Source organism: Dichomitus squalens (assembly GCF_000275845.1).
Source record: "Dichomitus squalens LYAD-421 SS1 unplaced genomic scaffold DICSQscaffold_37, whole genome shotgun sequence".
Taxonomy (NCBI): Eukaryota; Fungi; Basidiomycota; class Agaricomycetes; order Polyporales; family Polyporaceae; genus Dichomitus; species Dichomitus squalens.
Window position 1 is genome coordinate 239,929 of NW_006766919.1, and position 16,818 is coordinate 256,746.

General features: G+C 55.7%; 4 protein-coding genes across 4 annotated transcripts; 2 read left to right on the forward strand and 2 right to left on the reverse strand.

Moving 5' to 3' along the window:
* The first annotated feature begins 1,073 nt into the window (after nt 1-1,073).
* DICSQDRAFT_156698 (uncharacterized protein) lies at nt 1,074-2,032 on the forward strand. The gene has a single exon (XM_007368613.1). The coding sequence runs from the start codon at nt 1,211-1,213 to the stop codon at nt 1,448-1,450; it is 240 nt and encodes a 79-aa protein (XP_007368675.1). The 5' UTR covers nt 1,074-1,210; the 3' UTR covers nt 1,451-2,032.
* Nucleotides 2,033-2,974: 942 nt separating this feature from the next.
* On the reverse strand, nt 2,975-3,130 carry DICSQDRAFT_42336 (uncharacterized protein; the record flags this gene model as incomplete). Its single annotated transcript, XM_007368614.1, has 1 exon — nt 2,975-3,130. A coding segment is annotated over one exon (156 nt), but the record flags the coding sequence as incomplete, so codon positions are not given.
* A 135-nt stretch (nt 3,131-3,265) lies between these two features.
* Nucleotides 3,266-7,979, reverse strand: DICSQDRAFT_172843 (WD40 repeat-like protein; the record flags this gene model as incomplete). Its single annotated transcript, XM_007368615.1, has 7 exons — nt 3,266-5,326; nt 5,387-6,900; nt 6,954-7,103; nt 7,164-7,362; nt 7,421-7,471; nt 7,530-7,757; nt 7,827-7,979. 7 exons carry the CDS (start codon nt 7,977-7,979, stop codon nt 3,266-3,268), a joined length of 4,356 nt encoding a protein of 1,451 aa, XP_007368677.1.
* A 4,405-nt stretch (nt 7,980-12,384) lies between these two features.
* On the forward strand, nt 12,385-16,529 carry DICSQDRAFT_23971 (uncharacterized protein; the record flags this gene model as incomplete). Its single annotated transcript, XM_007368616.1, has 5 exons — nt 12,385-12,519; nt 12,575-12,625; nt 12,686-12,884; nt 12,946-14,684; nt 14,745-16,529. Coding segments are annotated over 5 exons (3,909 nt in total), but the record flags the coding sequence as incomplete, so codon positions are not given.
* Between the last annotated feature and the right edge of the window lie 289 nt (nt 16,530-16,818).

Here is a 16,818-nt window from a genome sequence, read left to right on the forward strand (position 1 = left end):
CACTTCGGCTACGCCATCATCAGCCAATATCAATACTCAAGATCGAGATGTGAGTGCTCACAATGAATCGCATTCCAGAATGGTCGCCACGATGTCCGAGTCCGCTATCCTGCCAACCCCCAGTGTTGTGTGGGACGAGAGGAGCTAGGCCACAGTGGAAACGAATTGCGGTGATGTCCCGACTACATGAGCGGGCCAGGGACGCTAAACGTCAACCCTAGGCCTGCCGCCATGGGATCAGGTGAACGCGTTTCTCAAAAACGTATGCAATTCCGTTCTGAGGTTTTCTCAGCACGACACTAGCTCAGATTATACAGAATCGTATGAGCTACAACGTTTTCGACAAGGTTCAAGAAGATAAAGCAGTTACTTCTACTTGCGAGAAGAGACAGCACGAGTAAGCAGCGAGAACATCTGGAAGTGTTCGTACCTATGTATAGCCATGGGATTTGCCTACAGGATTATCGTCATGGCCCACAAGCAGAGCCAGATTGAGGTCAAGCGAAAGCCTAGTCGGGGTACGGGAGCCGGAAGGAAGACGTCCATTGTCGAATCCTACAACTCGACCAGCGGCGACTGAGGGATACGCAACAAGAGTCTGATTAGATTCGACAGTCTTTGCTTTACAGCCACTCGCATGCGGCACTGACGAGGACGACCAGCTTTCCGAACGCGTTTGGTATAAGACAAGAATCTAATAATAATAATAATAAAAAGACCAGCTTTCCGAATTTGGACGCATCGGCAATCCCGCGATTGGTCCCCTCCGCCACCGTCCGCAATCCATATGCCCTTCCCTACCCATCCTACCGCAGCATTTCCCATCTCACGGCCAGAGAGATAGCGCATGCGTTGCGCCCTGCGGCATGCGCAGCCAAGCTCCAGCCTTACTTCTACCCGCATTCCCGCTCGAGCACACGCCCAAATGGACACTCACCCCCGTCACGCCATCAGAGCGTCATGAAAACCTTTTGGGACCTCTTCGACTGACTGGCATCTGCCGCCGGTGCGCATCATCGACGACCTTGCGGACGATCCCTGCGAGTCTTCGTACATGGGCCCAAGGGAGTACCATGGCTCGCGTTCGTCGCGCCGGCTACCTAGCAAGGACCACGGAAAGGACAGCGAACGAGAGCGTGAGCGGGACAGGGAGGAGAAGGGGAAGCAGGAGAGGGGCCATCGTCGTGAACGGGAGAGGACGAGAGACGGAATGAGGGGAAACGAGGACCGCGTATCGTCCGAGCGGAACAGGCAGCAACTCCATCAGCGCGTTCACACTCTCAGGCGCGAGGCCAAGGGCCCTCTCCCCCCGTCGCTCACATCTCCGACGATCCGTCCGTTCTACAACATTCCACCAAGCTCGCTCTCGCAGACCCGATACGGCTTCGCCTGTTCTACCGTCCTTGCGCGCGACCTACTCAGATGCCCGCCAATCGATCCTTGCGCATAGGCTTCCCCTCCATGACTGACGATTGATTGGTGGGGTGCGTTGCTACTCCATGCGCTCGCGGACCTCAACCAGGAGATCGACCAGCGTGTGCCCGTCGTCGCGCAGAAGCGCGATGGCGCCTGCGCTGGGGAAGGAGAAAATCGAGCTTCTGGACGGGAGGGACCACGCGCAGGACCCGATGCTGGTCCTGTTCGCACTGCACGCATGAGTCGTATAGGGTCTGACACAGGTGACCGGACGCGTTTTGCTGTTCGCTCCCGACGTGTGATGTACGCGCGAGAGGCGTCGGTCTCTGGTGCATCCCTGGCTCATTTAGCGGCTTCTCCCGCAGCCCGCATCCTGTCGCTCATCGTCAATCGATCGCAGGGCAAAAGGGACGCAGAGGTCGGACGCGAATATTGATTGCGATGCTGTCCGCCCTCTCATCGCGTCGAGTATTCCACGCACACACTCACTCTCGTTCACTCCCTCATGCACATCCGCGCCTGCAGGCCGTCCGTCAGGACTTCACATGGCATCTCTTGGCACATGCACATGCACCATGACCCGCAGCGCTGCCTGCCGCACTTCACTCTGCTGCATGAGCGTCATGCGCAACAACGACCCCCAAACTCGTCTTCTTCCCTCCACTTTCGCGGCCTTACTCCCACTTAGCAGGCTTGAGAGAGGCTCCAGACGCGGGTTCCGAGCAGACAACAACAATTCTACCGCCGCTCGAGACGCCCCGGGCTGGAATGAGTATCCCGCCAATACTCGAGGCCTCATGAAGGTACGTCATTATTTTCTTCCTCCTCTCCTCGCGCACATCCACTGACCTCGCGGCCTCGGTCGACCGGCACTCAAGTGACCCGTGCGAGCTTCATTCTGTCACCTGATCGAAGAGTCGGCACAACGACAAGCCCAATACTCTGACGTACAAGGAGCGTGTGTTGAAAAAGGCGGGGGTGTGTTGTTACAGAAGATCAAACACCAACGGGGCGACAGAGAGTCCGTATCCCCGCGATGAATTTGACCGGCCGGTGAGAAGGCGCACAAAATTCTTGATGAGAGCAGGCCGTCGAGAACGGGATCACCTGGCCCGTCGTCTGCGCCGTCGTTTGTACTTGCGGGCGCGGTGTCTCCGGTGGGGCGGTTACCGTCGAGACCGCCCGCCAAAGAAACAATGTTATAGCAGGTTTGTTGTATGAGTCGCTTTCACGTATCTGCTAGCGGAACCATTTTCAATATCAAAGGAAAAAGCGAAAATCATGTCATGACTGCTGGTTGAGTAGGGACGCCAATGTTGTCGGTATGCAACGACCTTGCATGGGCGCCGCCCGGCGTCGTTACTTAACTTGAAACCGTGTCGCCCTTCCACGTTGCTTCATCGTGCCACGTATGACTACTATCCAGCTGAGTACATGACGAGACACATCGCAACAAAGACATGGCATAGCTTCAGACTCGAGGAAAAGACGACGGGCAAACATGCACTTGTCCTGGTGAGTGACTGAGCCAGTAGAACTAAGTAGAAAGCCGAGCCTTGTAACATCTCGCCCACTCGGTTCCAGAGAAAGCATCCGAGAAATCTATGGTGAGTGACTCGCGCCCCATGACCTTGACCATCCCTCGCCACAGTAGAGAATCACGATACTCGTCTGGCACCCACATCACATGGTTACCGTTATTGTCCGTGAGCCAACCATCCCACTCCTTGTACTCTGGAGGAGCTGTGAGTGCAGGCGGGTCTTCGGCTGTGCTTGTCGTCATAGCTTTGAAGTTGATGAAGGAGGGATGAGCTCCCGGAGGGTCTTGAAACGTATGTTTATGGTTAGCTCAGACGCGAGAAAGGAGATGCCACTTGCCTGTGAAAGCATTTGCGTTCCAAACAACGATTCGGGTGGACCCGTTCGAACTTGATATGATATGGCGACCGTCCGGGGAGAGCGCAAGGGAATCAACATTTCCGAACCAATTGGACAGATTCTCCCCAACAGGCTCTCGTGTCTGTACATCCCACATCCGGATCGTCCCGTCCTCGCCCCCGGACACAATCCGTCGGCAGTCCGGAGAATACATCGCATTGTACACGTTGCCCGTGTGGCCACGTAAAGGCTCGCCAGCTTCTTCCCATTTCTCTGTATCCCATAATCTGATTTTGCCGTCGTGGCCGGATGACAGTACACACCGGCTGTCCATAGACCACGAGACGGACAAGACCCAGCCTTCGTGGCCCTTGAATGGCTCGCCAACAGCGTGCCCCGTCTCAGCGTCCCACACCCGCACTGTCCCATAGCCCCAGCCCGATGCAATATGCTTGCAATCCGGCGACCACGCGACGGATCTGACCCAATATCCATGCCCGACCAAAGGCCCGAGGAGACAGTCGTATGTCTCGGCATCCCAAACGCGAATAGTGCCATCGTCCGAACACGAGACAATGCGGCGACCATCTGGAGAGTAATCAGCGTCCCGTACCCAGTTCGTATGGCCACGTAGAGGCTCTCCGAGGGGTTGGAGCGTAGTCGAGTCCCATACACGCAGGGTCTCATCCCACGATGCGGAAACAAAGCGACCGCCATCCGGAGAGAACCTGACGCGAGTTATGTCTTCGGAATGGCCCTTCAGATGCCTGCCGATAGATTTTCCAGTGTCCGCATCCCACACGTTGATCGTGCCATCTTCAGAGCCCGATATAATCCGGCGTCCGTCAGGCGAGTACGCGAGCGAGGTCACGAAGCTCGCGGGGGCAGCATGTGATGAACCGGAGGAGACATCGCCAGGACATTCTACGCTTGTGCTCTCCTCTGTAGACCATATCCGTATCGTCGCATCTTCCGAGCCGGATACGACATGGCGACCGTCAGGTGAAAAGCTACCAGCGCGTACCCGGTTGCTGTGCCCAACAAATGGCCCCCCGACAATCTTGTCCGTCTCCGTATCCCATATGAGGACGCTACCATTCTCAGATCCAGAGACGACGCGCCTGCCGTCGGGAGAGAGCGAGAGAGACGATACAGCATTCAGGAGGCGGTGGGATATTGTCTTCAACGTCTGTTGGGTCTCAAAGTCCCAGATCCTGATCGTCTTGTCCTCCGATCCTGAGACAATGCAAAGGCCATCTAGCGAGAAAAGGACGGAAGAGATAGTCGACGTATGGCCTTCGTAGGGCTTCCCGACAGTGTGTCCCTCTCCGGCGTCCCAAACCCGCACCGTCTTATCGTCAGAACCCGACGCGATGTACCGACCAGTCGTAGAGACGGCAACGCAGTTGACGTCGGATGAATGGACAAGGATAGGATCATTAACCATCCTGTGTGTCTCCGTGGACCAGATGCAAATACGACCGCGACTATCGCCAGATACAATGCGACGTCCATCTGGAGAGTATGCGATACACCGCACTGCGCCCTCATCATCCCGTAGAGGCTCACAAACAGCCACTCCTGTTGTCGAATCCCATATCCGCACCGTCCAATCATTGAGCACTGCGGCGATGTGACGGCCATCCGGCGAGAAAGCAACCCCCAGAACCCAGTCGCCGCAAGAGAGCGCATAGGTCGCTTCGCCCGTCTCCGCATCCCATACTCGCAGCGTCTTATCATCCGATCCTGACACAATGTGCCGACCGTCAGGGGAGTATGCCACGGAACGGACCCAGTCTGTGTGCCTTGAGAGGATGGCATGAGCCTGCGGCCAACGGTCACGAACGCGACCGACGAGCGGAAGACAGGGGAAAGATGGGAGATAATTCATCTGGACCTCTGACGACGTCGGAGAGAAAGGCAGAGCTGAGATGTAGACGTGAGGAGCGGCCTGGGCTATCACACCGGCAAACCGGCGAATGAAGGAAATCGCATCGCGCAACAGCTCCTTCGATGGCCCACTCCCAGAGTCCTATGATATCGGTGATTCAGATCAAGACAGAAATGAGTCGAGTGCAGCGACCATGCTCACATCATACCACTTGAGCGCTGCTTCCAATGAAGGTGCGGCGCGATTGACGCACTTGAGGAGGCTGAGCAATTCGAACCAAAACAGAAGCCTCTCTCGCAAAAACATGCTGAGTTCTTGTTGCAGGTCCGATGGATGAGTGCTGGCGAGGTGATCCTTCCAGTTGCATGCCGCATACAACAGGCTTTGGGGAACGTAGGTGGAAAGGCGGGAGTCCAGATCAGGAATGTCACGGTTCAGGATGTAGGACGTCTCCAAGCGGCAGATGTTGAAGGCCAATCGATAGTTCATGATGCGGAGGCAACCGAGCGCCATGATGGAATGCCCCCGTGCCAGGTCGACAAACCACTCCCCGCTTCGAGCCGCGTCAGTCAAGAAGTCACGAAACGATGTGTGAAGCGGACGGATGGGAGATGTCCGGGCGGATACACCAGAGAGAAGTGGTCCCATGTCCGCCACTATGAGAGTAACCTTGCTCTCCTGAACGCCAGTTGCAATGCGACGTAGTTCATCTGTCAATTGGGTGGAAATGGGGAAAGGGGTGCAAAGGATCTGGGCCATAACAGAACGAAAGCGATCCATGAGTTCCGCGTCTTCGGACTTGAACAGGTTCCCTAACACTTGTTTGTAGAGGGGATCGAGGGGGTACTCTTTACCTTGCGCAGCGCGCGGACGACGACGGAACCGCTCCTTCAGGGTGCGACCGGCCGGCTTGTGATTGATAGCTCTGCATACCGTTGCCGCCCACTGGAACAGGCCCTCCGACTCGTTAGCCAGTTCTTGGAAGTCTCTGTCGTCCAGCGTTCCGTCGATATGGGGCTCATCAGAAGTAAGTTGGTGACGGATGTAGTACTCGATGTCCAACCTCGCCTCTCCATTCTTCTCGTCGAGGTCCATTGAGCGCAAATGGTCGCTGTGAGCGCAGCGCATAGCGACCCTGACATCGCGCTCAGGACGGGAAGTGACGAGGATGCGCAGATTAGGAGGAAGGCTGCCAGAGCTCCCCGTGACCAGCTTCAGCAGCAGATCGCGGGAGGAGCTACATTCATCGAACGCGTCGATGACGACGAGTACCGGGCCAGCTGGCGGAAACCTCTTGAGTGGGGTGAGAATCAGCGAGTTCCAATGGGAAGCTATGTTCATCGACCGTTTGAGCTCTGGTTGTTGCTCTCTGAGCACTTCAGCGAGTGCACATCGAAAGTCGGCATTTTGCTCGGCCAGATCATGCGCGATCGTGCTGAACATGAGATTTGGATGACGATCGTGAAAGGAACGATCGAAGCAGAAGAAGCCAAGACGATGAAAAGGACTGAAGATGTTGCCGATAGAATGGGCGATGGAGGACTTGCCAGTCCCGGCGCCCCCAAGGAGGAAGCATACCGCAGGAGCCTGAGGGTCGTTGATCCAATCTATGAGCTCGTTCAGCGTCTGCTGACGCGTGCCTTCAAGGCAAGCTTTCTCTGCGTCAAGCCCTGCACCGGGGACATCAGCCAGAGCAGACAATTCGACAGTCACACCTTGGACTGCGAGTCAGGACGTGGATTGTGGGGCAATATAATGGGCAGCTCACGGATATCTTCGAGAATTGCTAGCTTGATCTCGATCTCGAGCACTCCATGTTCGGTGAAGCAACGGCGAAGGTCCTTGAAGGCCTCGGTGAACTCGGCGATTTTGCTGTCTATCTGCGGACCAAAAACCGCGTTTTTGCCCGCTCGGACCCCTAGCGCAAAAGTTCATAAGAGCGAATCTGCAGTCAAAGTTTACCAAGTATCATCCTTACAGAAGTTCTCGACTTGAGCCTTATCCCAGATGAAGTAGGCGCACTCCACTGTCTGCATCGACATGTTCTTGAGCAGCTTCAAGCGCTTTTTGTCCAACTCGGGGAGGCGACCGGCTTCTACTACGAAGTCGTAGAGGTCATACATTGAGACGAAAAGATCGGCCATAGCTTTATCACGCTTGTCTTGTGCGATCACAGGCTGATAGCACAGATAAGACGAGGCGACCACGGTAGAACGACACGTTGAAGGGGCGTACCTTGACGACTGAGAGTAGGACGGTGGACGCTACCTTGGCGTACGGATGTATCTGAACAATTCCTTCAGTACCGCCACGGTTCGCTCTATAGACGATACAATTGACGCACACCACCTATTTTCTCCACCAATGACGCAAAGACCTGGACCTTCTCCAGCAGGGGTTCCCACAGCTCGTACGAACTCTTCACGTGTTTCGCGGTCGGATCGATTGACTGGAGCGCTTTGGCCACATGTTTCCCGAGAGTCTTGAGCGACGAGAGCGCTCTTCCAGCTTGGTCGAGATCCACTTTATCGATCCCGCCGAGGGTGGTGCCTGTCGTCGGGATTGTATCATGCTGTTGGATGTATGAGGCATTCAGTCGGCGAAAGAGAAACAGCAGTAATGATGAAAGTTGGTTGCGTACCTCTCCTGAAACACGCTGAACAACGGGCTGCTCATCGGGCTCCGGCTGGAGACTTGCACGTCCTACATTGCTCGGTGTGCTTCCAGATCCGCTCGATGATGGTCTGAAGAGTTTCTTCAAAGCACGAGATGCCTTGTCCTTGGATTTGCGCATGACGATGTACGTTGATTGCCTCGAGATGTCACAGGATGTGGGGGGACCAACAGTGCCGCCTTGGTGTACCCGAGGACAGCGTGCCTGCCGCGTGCACGCATTGTGGACACGTTCGCACGGTCGACATCTAGAACTTAGAACACTCGGCTTCAGTAAGGTCTCAGCGTTAGGAGCGGCGACCTCCGGTTAATTGTGCACGGATTAAATACCCTTTGGGGGAATGTAGCATCCTGTATATCCTAACACTGAGAAGGGTGGCATATTAGGACGTGAGTGGTTTCCTGAGGTATTGCGAGGGACGCAGCTATATACTTATGTTGTTTGGGACAGCCGGATGGGAGCTAAACTCAACTGGAGGCGAGTTCAGTCCAGGGGAGGACCACAATGCTTTAGAATACTATTTCAAGTTAAGCAAATATCATTGGGTACACGGTACTCCGTTACAAGCATACCGCTCATGATGATGCACGGCGGAGCTAGAGGGACAAACTCCTGTCAGGTGGGAATGAATAAAACACGATGCGCGTGAGCAGCAAGGATCTTCTGACCTCCGAGTTCATCGCGAAGTCGTTAGTTTTCCACCATCACTGACTATTGTCGTTACGAAACGGAAGCCCAGTCCTGGCATGGGGGTTGGGACGAAGGAGGAGAAATAGACGCCTACATTGAACACAGCGCGTCAAACACAAACTCCTGCCGGCCATTGTCACCGCCCTTGTCGCCCACGGCGACTACGTCTCCGACTGCGAGCGACAAGCAAGTCAAGTCACACTCAAATCAACTTGACAGCCTTTGCTTACAACCACTGGCATCCACAACAACAACCAGGTCCCCGAATCTCGACGCCTCAGCAGATGCTCTTGAGACTGCTCTGGTGCCACTGGTGCCCTTCGCCACCGCTCACATCTACATGCGCTTCCCCATACATGCTGCTGCAGCACTTCTCATCTCATAGCAAGAGCAATGGCGTGTGCATCGCGCCTCCCTGAATCCGCAGCCAGGACTGCATCTCTAACGTCACCTCTCTCTGCATTCCCGCTCGAGCGCACACCCACGAGAAGGCCAAGGACACCCGCGTCCGTCGCGTCGTCAGAATTCCATGAATATACTCTGGTGCTTGGGCGACTCGCTTAAGACGGCCATTCAGAATCTTTGTACTGGCGGTGAGCTTATCATCCCTCGCGTTCTGGCATCGGCTGTCTGGCAAACACCGCAGCGTGAATGTAAACGGGAACGTGGACACGTCCGCAACCGCAACCGCGATAGGTGGAGAGGAAGGGGAGGGTACGCGTAAGAGACAGGAGATGGGAGACGGACGGCCGCGTTTGGTGGGAGCAGGACAAGGAGCGCGAGCAGCGCCAGTCACGCGTCCGCACCTTCGTCACGAGAACGAGAACGTCCTTGAGCCTGAGCAGCTACATGGGCAGACTCAGGAGCCGTCAAAGCTAATTTTATATGGTTTCTCAGCCCTAACGAGAAGTGAGGATATCTTACAAAGCACGGAAGACCGGAGACTGCGCGCCATATGGCGTTGTATTGCCGGATTACGGTGTGTGTATGGCAAGCTCTGGCCAGACGTGGCAGTGGATACGGTATGGACTGGTCACACAAGATGAATTTTCGTGAGAATTCGCCATCCCTTTGCCATTCCTGGCCAATCTGGCCACGATGATGAATTCTGTCCATCCATGGTATTTTGTTGTGCACATTTGCTGATGGTCACTGAAGGAGCCAACTGAGACCCCGGATTGGGCGGCAAGCTGCACCACCGATATGCGAAGCGAGCAGCAAAACGCGTCCGGTCACCCGCGCGTCACGGCCCACACCTGGAGTGCAAACATGTCCAGCGTCGGGTCCTGGGCCGCAGCCTCATCTCCCTCTCGCCTTCCTTGCCTATGACCGAGCGTGCCTGTGTCTCCGCCAAAACCAGAAGTGAGCTCTTCTGCGGTGGGTGCAGCACACCGGCGAGCCAGCGCTTGCGCCGGCGGGATAGGGTAAGGGTGGACGAGCTCAGGTGTGGGATGCGGCACGTCCTCTCCCGTTCCCGACCATACTCCCTTTCCTCTCCCTCCGCCTCTCCCGCTCACCGTCTCGTTCACGGTCGCGGTCTCATTCGTGATCTCGTTCTCTATCCTTGTCGTGCTTGCCAGACAGCCGGCGTGGCGAACGCGAGCCACGGTAGTGACTTAACAGGCTATATGAAGTCTTCACTCCGCAAGGTCGTCGACGATGCGCACCAGCAGCAGGAGCCACTCAGCCAAAAGGGTTCAAAAGGCGTGCATGGCGCTCTCATGGCGTGACGAGCGTAAGCGTCCGTGGCCTTCTCGTGGGCATGCCCTCGAGCGGGAATGAATGCGGGTACAGGTGCGGTTGGAGATGTACCTCTGGCCGCGGATTTAGCATGCGCTATCGCTCTCGCTATGAGATGTGAAATGCTGCGGTAGAATGCGCGGGGAAGCGCATATGGATGCGAACGGTGGCGGAGGGGGTGGGACTGGAGGAGTCCAAAATGTCGAGGAGTCGAGATCCAGAAAGCTGAGGCTGGTCGTACCTCTGTGCAACTACCGTACCCTTTCATGTTTGGCCTACGACATCGACGTCGTGACCCAAGTCCGTGGATCGTCATGCAGAGACGTCAGAAAAGCCGCAGCGGAGTCGGGGTATGAAGGAAGAAGTCCCAGAGTAGACGCCCATCAAGAGGACGGCCCGAGGCGCTCCACGGCCGCGCCAGCCATATTAGGCGTGTTCAATTCTTGTCGCTCGCTCATTTCCTCGAGCGCTTAACGGGCGCCTGCCTACCTGGATTCAAGGTCAGATCAAGCGCCTGTAGCACAGCAAGCAGAGGGGGGCAGGCGGCGGGTGCAACATGACCACATGAGGGTCGCGAGCTGGGACTAAGGAGCGCCGCGAAAACTTGACGATTCGAAATCTAGAGAGCTCTATGACTCGAGACGCGGAGTCGTCCCGCAAGGTTTTGGGTCCAATTGCCATCAGGCTTACAGCAACCCCAGGTGAACCGTATGTATGTCGTGCCGAATCTGGTTCGGATTTGGGCGCATTGTGTACGATTATTCTCGAGCAACGAGTCTATGACGCTCTCCCGATGTCTCCATCCACTCTCCGGACAGGTTTTCTGGGTATAACAAACCTAGCATAGGACCATCCCGTCGATCTCGCTGCACCCGCTGCCTGCGCACCTCTGCTCGCTTTGTTACAGGCGCTTGAGCTGACCTTGAATCCAGGTGGGCAGGCGCCCGGTAGGCGCGCGAAGAAATGAGCGAGCGACAAGAATTGAACACGCCTATTGTCGCAGCCCTTCTCGCGCACAACCAAACCAGCGACGGTGTACCCGACCGAGCTATAAGAGCTTGATAACCTCTGCTTTGCAGCCACTCGCACTGACGATCGCGAAGGATATCAGAGGTTCGCGCTGCGTTTCGTTTGGCATGTCTCGTTTCTCAGCTGACCCTTTCAAGCCCCGTTCAGACAGTTTCTTTGTCCTTGTACCGTAATCCATACGATCCTTCCATGTGAATTTTCATTGAGGGCGTCGTGCTCCTGCACTGGGATAGACATCAAACACTGAGCCCAGCCTGTTCGTGGCCGTCGTAACCATAACTGCATCCTTCATAACGCTGTAGATGACTGATCACACAGCTTGCAGCTTACGCGCACGGTGCATGATTCCACTTGACACCACTTGACAGAACCTAACTTGACAGACTTCATCTTCAGCACGCTCCCGTTCACCGGAATTCCCATGTTTGGACTTTGGGCTTGGAATGAAACACCTCGCACATGAAGTGTTCCGTCTACGATCGGGGCCGGGACGTTCCAGTGGGGTTCGCGACTATCTCAGAATGTAATCACGATAGGTCTCTGACACTCCACGATGCCGCGCTTCTGGTTCTCTGACGGATGCTGAGCGGAGAAGCGTTCTCCGCCCGGACGCCGATACCAGCGACACTCGATCAGACCCGACGCGCCTCTGCCGCCATAACCGTTCACCACGTTCCCATGGTGCCAGCGGGCTCCCTGCCCCCACTCAGGCTGATTCTGCACCGACCACCAGCCGACATCCTATAACAGCCTCGGACCATCAATGAAGTCTGCTATGCGCAAGATCAAGAGCAAGTTGTGTAAACGTGGACGTATCAAGCGACTCTCTCAACCACCTACGGACAAATCCAGAGTCGCGTCTATCGATGCGATATCTGCAGGTGTTGTTTCCACAGAGGTCGGTCCCCAGGCTTCCAGCGAAGCATGTTCCACTTCGTAAACGGTGTCCGTCGTCTCACTCAAGAGAACGCAGGACGCAGCTCCCGCGCCAAGCCCCGCTGCGGATGTCGCCGCAATAAGGGCAGCCGTCGATGACGGCCGTACAGCGTTGGCCTCTCTTAGCTCACCTAATACCATCGTGGCCAAAGCGGCGACTGCCGTCGAGGCAACTCCAGAAGCTGCCGAAAGCGTGTACGAGCTGTGGAAGCCCGTACTGGAGAAGGTGGAGGTCTTTGCATCGCTTGTCGAGAGCATAGGGGACGTGCGTCTGTACCTATCGTATATCGAATTTCGGCCGTGCTGAAGATAATGCTCAGCTCCATCCTTACGCCAAAATCGCATCCACTGTTCTCCTTTCGGTTGTCAAGGTACACTGTCTCTGCATCAAACTTTTAGTCTACGCTGCTGATCTGAGCCATTCCCTCTAGCCTGTAATCGACCAAGACAAACGAGACAACGCTATAGCCAATCTTCTAGAGGCTATGGACGACCTCTATGGACTCGTGAACAAGTCCGATCTCCTCGGTGGCTTGGATGAATATCGCCAGGTGCTGCTCAAAAATATGTCGAAGAAGACGAAGGAGTGTGCGGAGTTTATTCAGAAGGAGGCTCAATTCACGAACTTTTGTGAGGACATCGCTCGCTGGGACTGGTTGTGTTGCGTGCTACTAAGGCGTCTTCATTCTAGGGATCCGAGCGGGAACCAACGTGATATCGGGTTCACACGTAGATAACCAAGTGCGTGACTTCACCGAGGCTTTCGTGGACCTTCGTCGGTCCTTTACCGAAGCGGGAGTGCTCGAGGCGGAAATTCGTGTGGCAGATCTGGCAAATCGGAGTAAGCTCTCGCCCTTTCCCTTCTCTGTTAGCCCCTCGTTCTTATCGACGGCTCAAGGCATCACCAACGGTTTGCCTCATGTACCCGGCGCAGGACTCAATTCGGCTAAAACTTGTCTCGCGGGTACGCGTGTGAAGACGCTGTGTGCGCTCCAAGACTGGATCAACGACCCCAAGCCCGATGCACCACGAGTTCTCTTCCTCCTCGGCGGTGCCGGGGCCGGCAAGTCTTCCATCGCCCATTCCATTGGCGTCCACTTCGAGGCTCAACACAGGCTGGGCTCCTTCTTCTGCTTCAATCGTACCTTTCAAGCAGAGCGTCCGCCAAACCGCGTGTTCAGAACAATTGCGCGCGATCTGGCGAACTGGAATCCCACCTTCCGTCATGCGCTCGCGAACGTCCTCCGTGATCAGAGCGATTTAGCAGGGTCAGTCGACATCACGAAGCAGTGGGAGGGGCTTGTTCTCAGGCCACTCAAGACGGTTCCTTGGATTGGGCCGGTGGTTGTCGTCATCGACGCATTCGATGAAAGTAGCTCCGCTGACGCGCCCGAGCGCCGTCTGCTACTGAAGCTTCTCACGGAGGGTTCCAGGGAGCTTCCTCCCAACTTCCGCATCCTGATCACATCCCGTCCCGAGCACGATGTCATGCGCATCGTACATCCCTCAAAAGACAATCATCTGCACGTCAGCCACGTAACCCTCGATGACGACAAGGTAGAGGCGACATCAGACATCGAACGATACGTCCGTCACGAGCTCGTTCCAGATGATTCACTATCGGATGAGGCACTCCACGACGAGGACTTCCGGCTGCTAGTGACTAAGGCGGAGGGCCTGTTCCAGTGGGCTGCGACGGCCTGCAGAGTTGTTCTTCAAAACCCGGCCTTCCTCACATTGAGAGAGCGGTTCGAACTACGTCTGCGCCCGATGTTGCGAGGGGGTCCTTCTTCTCTTGACGACCTCTACCGAACAATTCTAGAGCAACTTTTCAAGCTGGAGCCAGAAGCGGCGGAGCGTTTCCGCTCTGTGATGGCACAGATCCTTTGTGCCTCTTCTCCGCTATCGATCGATTCACTGCATGAACTGAGGCGTCACGCGACTGGCACTCAGAAGGACGAAGTCGCCCTTGTCGTGGCATACATGGGCTCCCTTCTCTCCGGCGTATCTACCCGGACATTTCCTATCCAACCGCTTCACACATCGTTTCGCGACTTCCTCGTTGACGAGACTAGAAGCGGGGAGTGGTTTGTCGACCTGGCACGGGGGCATTCCATCATGGCGCTCGGTTGCCTCCGCGTCATGAACTATCGATTGGCCTTCAACATCTGCCGCTTGGAGACGTCCTACATCCTGAACCGTGACATTCCTGATCTGGACTCCCGCCTTTCCACCTACGTTCCCCAAAGCCTGTTGTACGCTGCATGCAACTGGAAAGATCACCTCGCCACCACTCATCCGTCAGACCTCCAACAAGAACTGAGCAGTTTCTTGCGAGAAAAGCTTCTGTTCTGGTTCGAATTGCTCAGCCTCCTCAAGTGTGTCAATCGCGCCGCCCCTTCGTTGGAAGCCGCACTCAAGGGGTATGATGTGAGCCTCGTCGTTGCACTTGACCCATTTGTATCTTGATCTGATTCACGACCGTCATAGGACTCTGGGAGTGATCCATCGAAGAAGCTGTTGCGTGATGCGATTTCCTTCGTCCGCCGGTTTGCTGGTGTAATAGCCCAGGCCGCTCCTCACATCTACATCTCGGCTCTGCCTTTCTCTCCGACGTCGTCCAGGGTCCGGAACAATTATCTCCCGTATTTCCCCTGCCTTCCGCTTGTCGATGGCATTCGTGACCGTTGGCCGCGGGCTCATGCTGTCCTCTCGAGGCACACAGATATCGTTCGTTCCGTGGCATACTCCCCTGATGGTCGGAGTATTGTGTCAGGATCGGATGACAGGACAGTGCGAGTCTGGGATGCGGAGACGGGCGAAGCGATCCATGAGCTCTCTTGCGGCGACTGGGTTTTGGGGGTTGCTTTCTCGCCGGATGGCCATCACATCGCCGCAGTACTCAATGATTCAACGGTGTGGATATGGGATTCCACGACAGGGGAGGCTGTTTGTGAACCTCTACGGGGTCACGAAGATGCAGTGTGGTGTGTTGCTTACTCTCCAGATGGACGTCTCATTGCATCGGGTGATGGGGATGGTCGTATTTGCATCTGGTTCACCGAAACACACGGGATGGTGAATCAGCCTATCCTTGCCCATTCATCCGACGTTCATTGCGTTGCCTTCTCTCCGACTAGTCAATACATCGCGTCGGGTTCTGACGATGATACGGTGCAAGTTTGGGACGCCGTAGAGGGACGCGCTGTCGGGAAGCCCTTCGAAGGCCATACGAACCGGGTCACTTCTGTCCTTTTCTCGCTGGATGGTCTTCGGATTGTCTCGGGATCATGGGACTCGACAATTCGGATCTGGGACTTTGAGACCCATCAGACGTTGAAAACGATATCCCACGACCTTCTAGACGACGTATGGTCTCTCGCGCTCTCTCCCGATGGCAGGCGCATCATCTCTGGATCTGAGAATGGCAGCGTCCTCATATGGGATGTGAAGACACATGGGATTGTCGCGGGGCCATTTGTTGGGCACAGCAGCTACGTACGCGCTGTTAGTTTCTCACCTGACGGTCGCCATGTGGTGTCCTGCTCGGATGATATGACAATACGGATATGGTCTACAGAGAAGAGCACAAGCGTGGAAAGCCCTGGCGATGTCTCTCCCGATACATCAAATCCCGCCGTGACCTCGGTCGCGTACTCGCCTGACGGACGCCGAATCATATCGGGCTCTATAGATGGCACTATCAACGGGTGGGACGCGGACACTGGCAAATCCATCGGCAGGCATCCGGAGGGCCATTCCAACCGTATAAATCGCATCAGGTTCTCTCCGGATGGCGGTCGCTTTGTTTCCGCCTCGGGGGATCACACTCTTCGTGTATGGGACTCGACTACGCTCCAACCCCTTGGAGAGCCTCTACGTGGCCATACGAACTGGGTATGGGACGCTGATTACTCCCCAGATGGCCGCCGGATCGTCTCGTGTTCGGACGACGGCACCATTCGCATCTGGGATGCAGAGACATACAAGTGTCTCGTCGGGCCTTTGGACGGGCATGAAGATTGGGTCAGATGCGTCGCGTGGTCACCGGATGGCAAGCACATCGCATCGGGCTCGGACGATTGGACAGTGCGGGTGTGGGATGCTGAGACGGGGCACGCTGTTGGCGAGCCATTCTGGGGCCACAAAGGCTGGGTCTTGTCTGTTTCATGGTCCATGGATGGCCGGTATGTACTGTCATCCAGCGAGGACGGCACAATCAGATTCTGGAATACAGAGAAATGGGAAGAAGAAGGCGAGACTTTACGCGGCCACACCGGCGCTGTGTACAATGTGATGTATTCTCCGGACTGCCGACGGATTGTGTCCACGGGCAGGGACGGGACGATCCTGATGTGGGACGCACAGACACGACAGTCTGTTGGGGAAAGTCTGACCAATCCATTCGGAAGGATCGGTTGCCTCGCGCTCTCACCCGATGGTCGCCGTATCATATCAGGTTCAGACGCGTCCATCCGAGTCGTCGTTTGGGATATGAATGCTTTCACAGGCAAGTGGTAGCTTCTCTTTTCTCGCATCCAAGCTGAACATAGATATACGGTTT

Bases quoted from the DNA above. Each gene is read 5' to 3' on its own strand.
- DICSQDRAFT_156698 (XM_007368613.1), top strand. From the start codon at position 1,211: ATGAGGGGAAACGAGGACCGCGTATCGTCCGAGCGGAACAGGCAGCAA.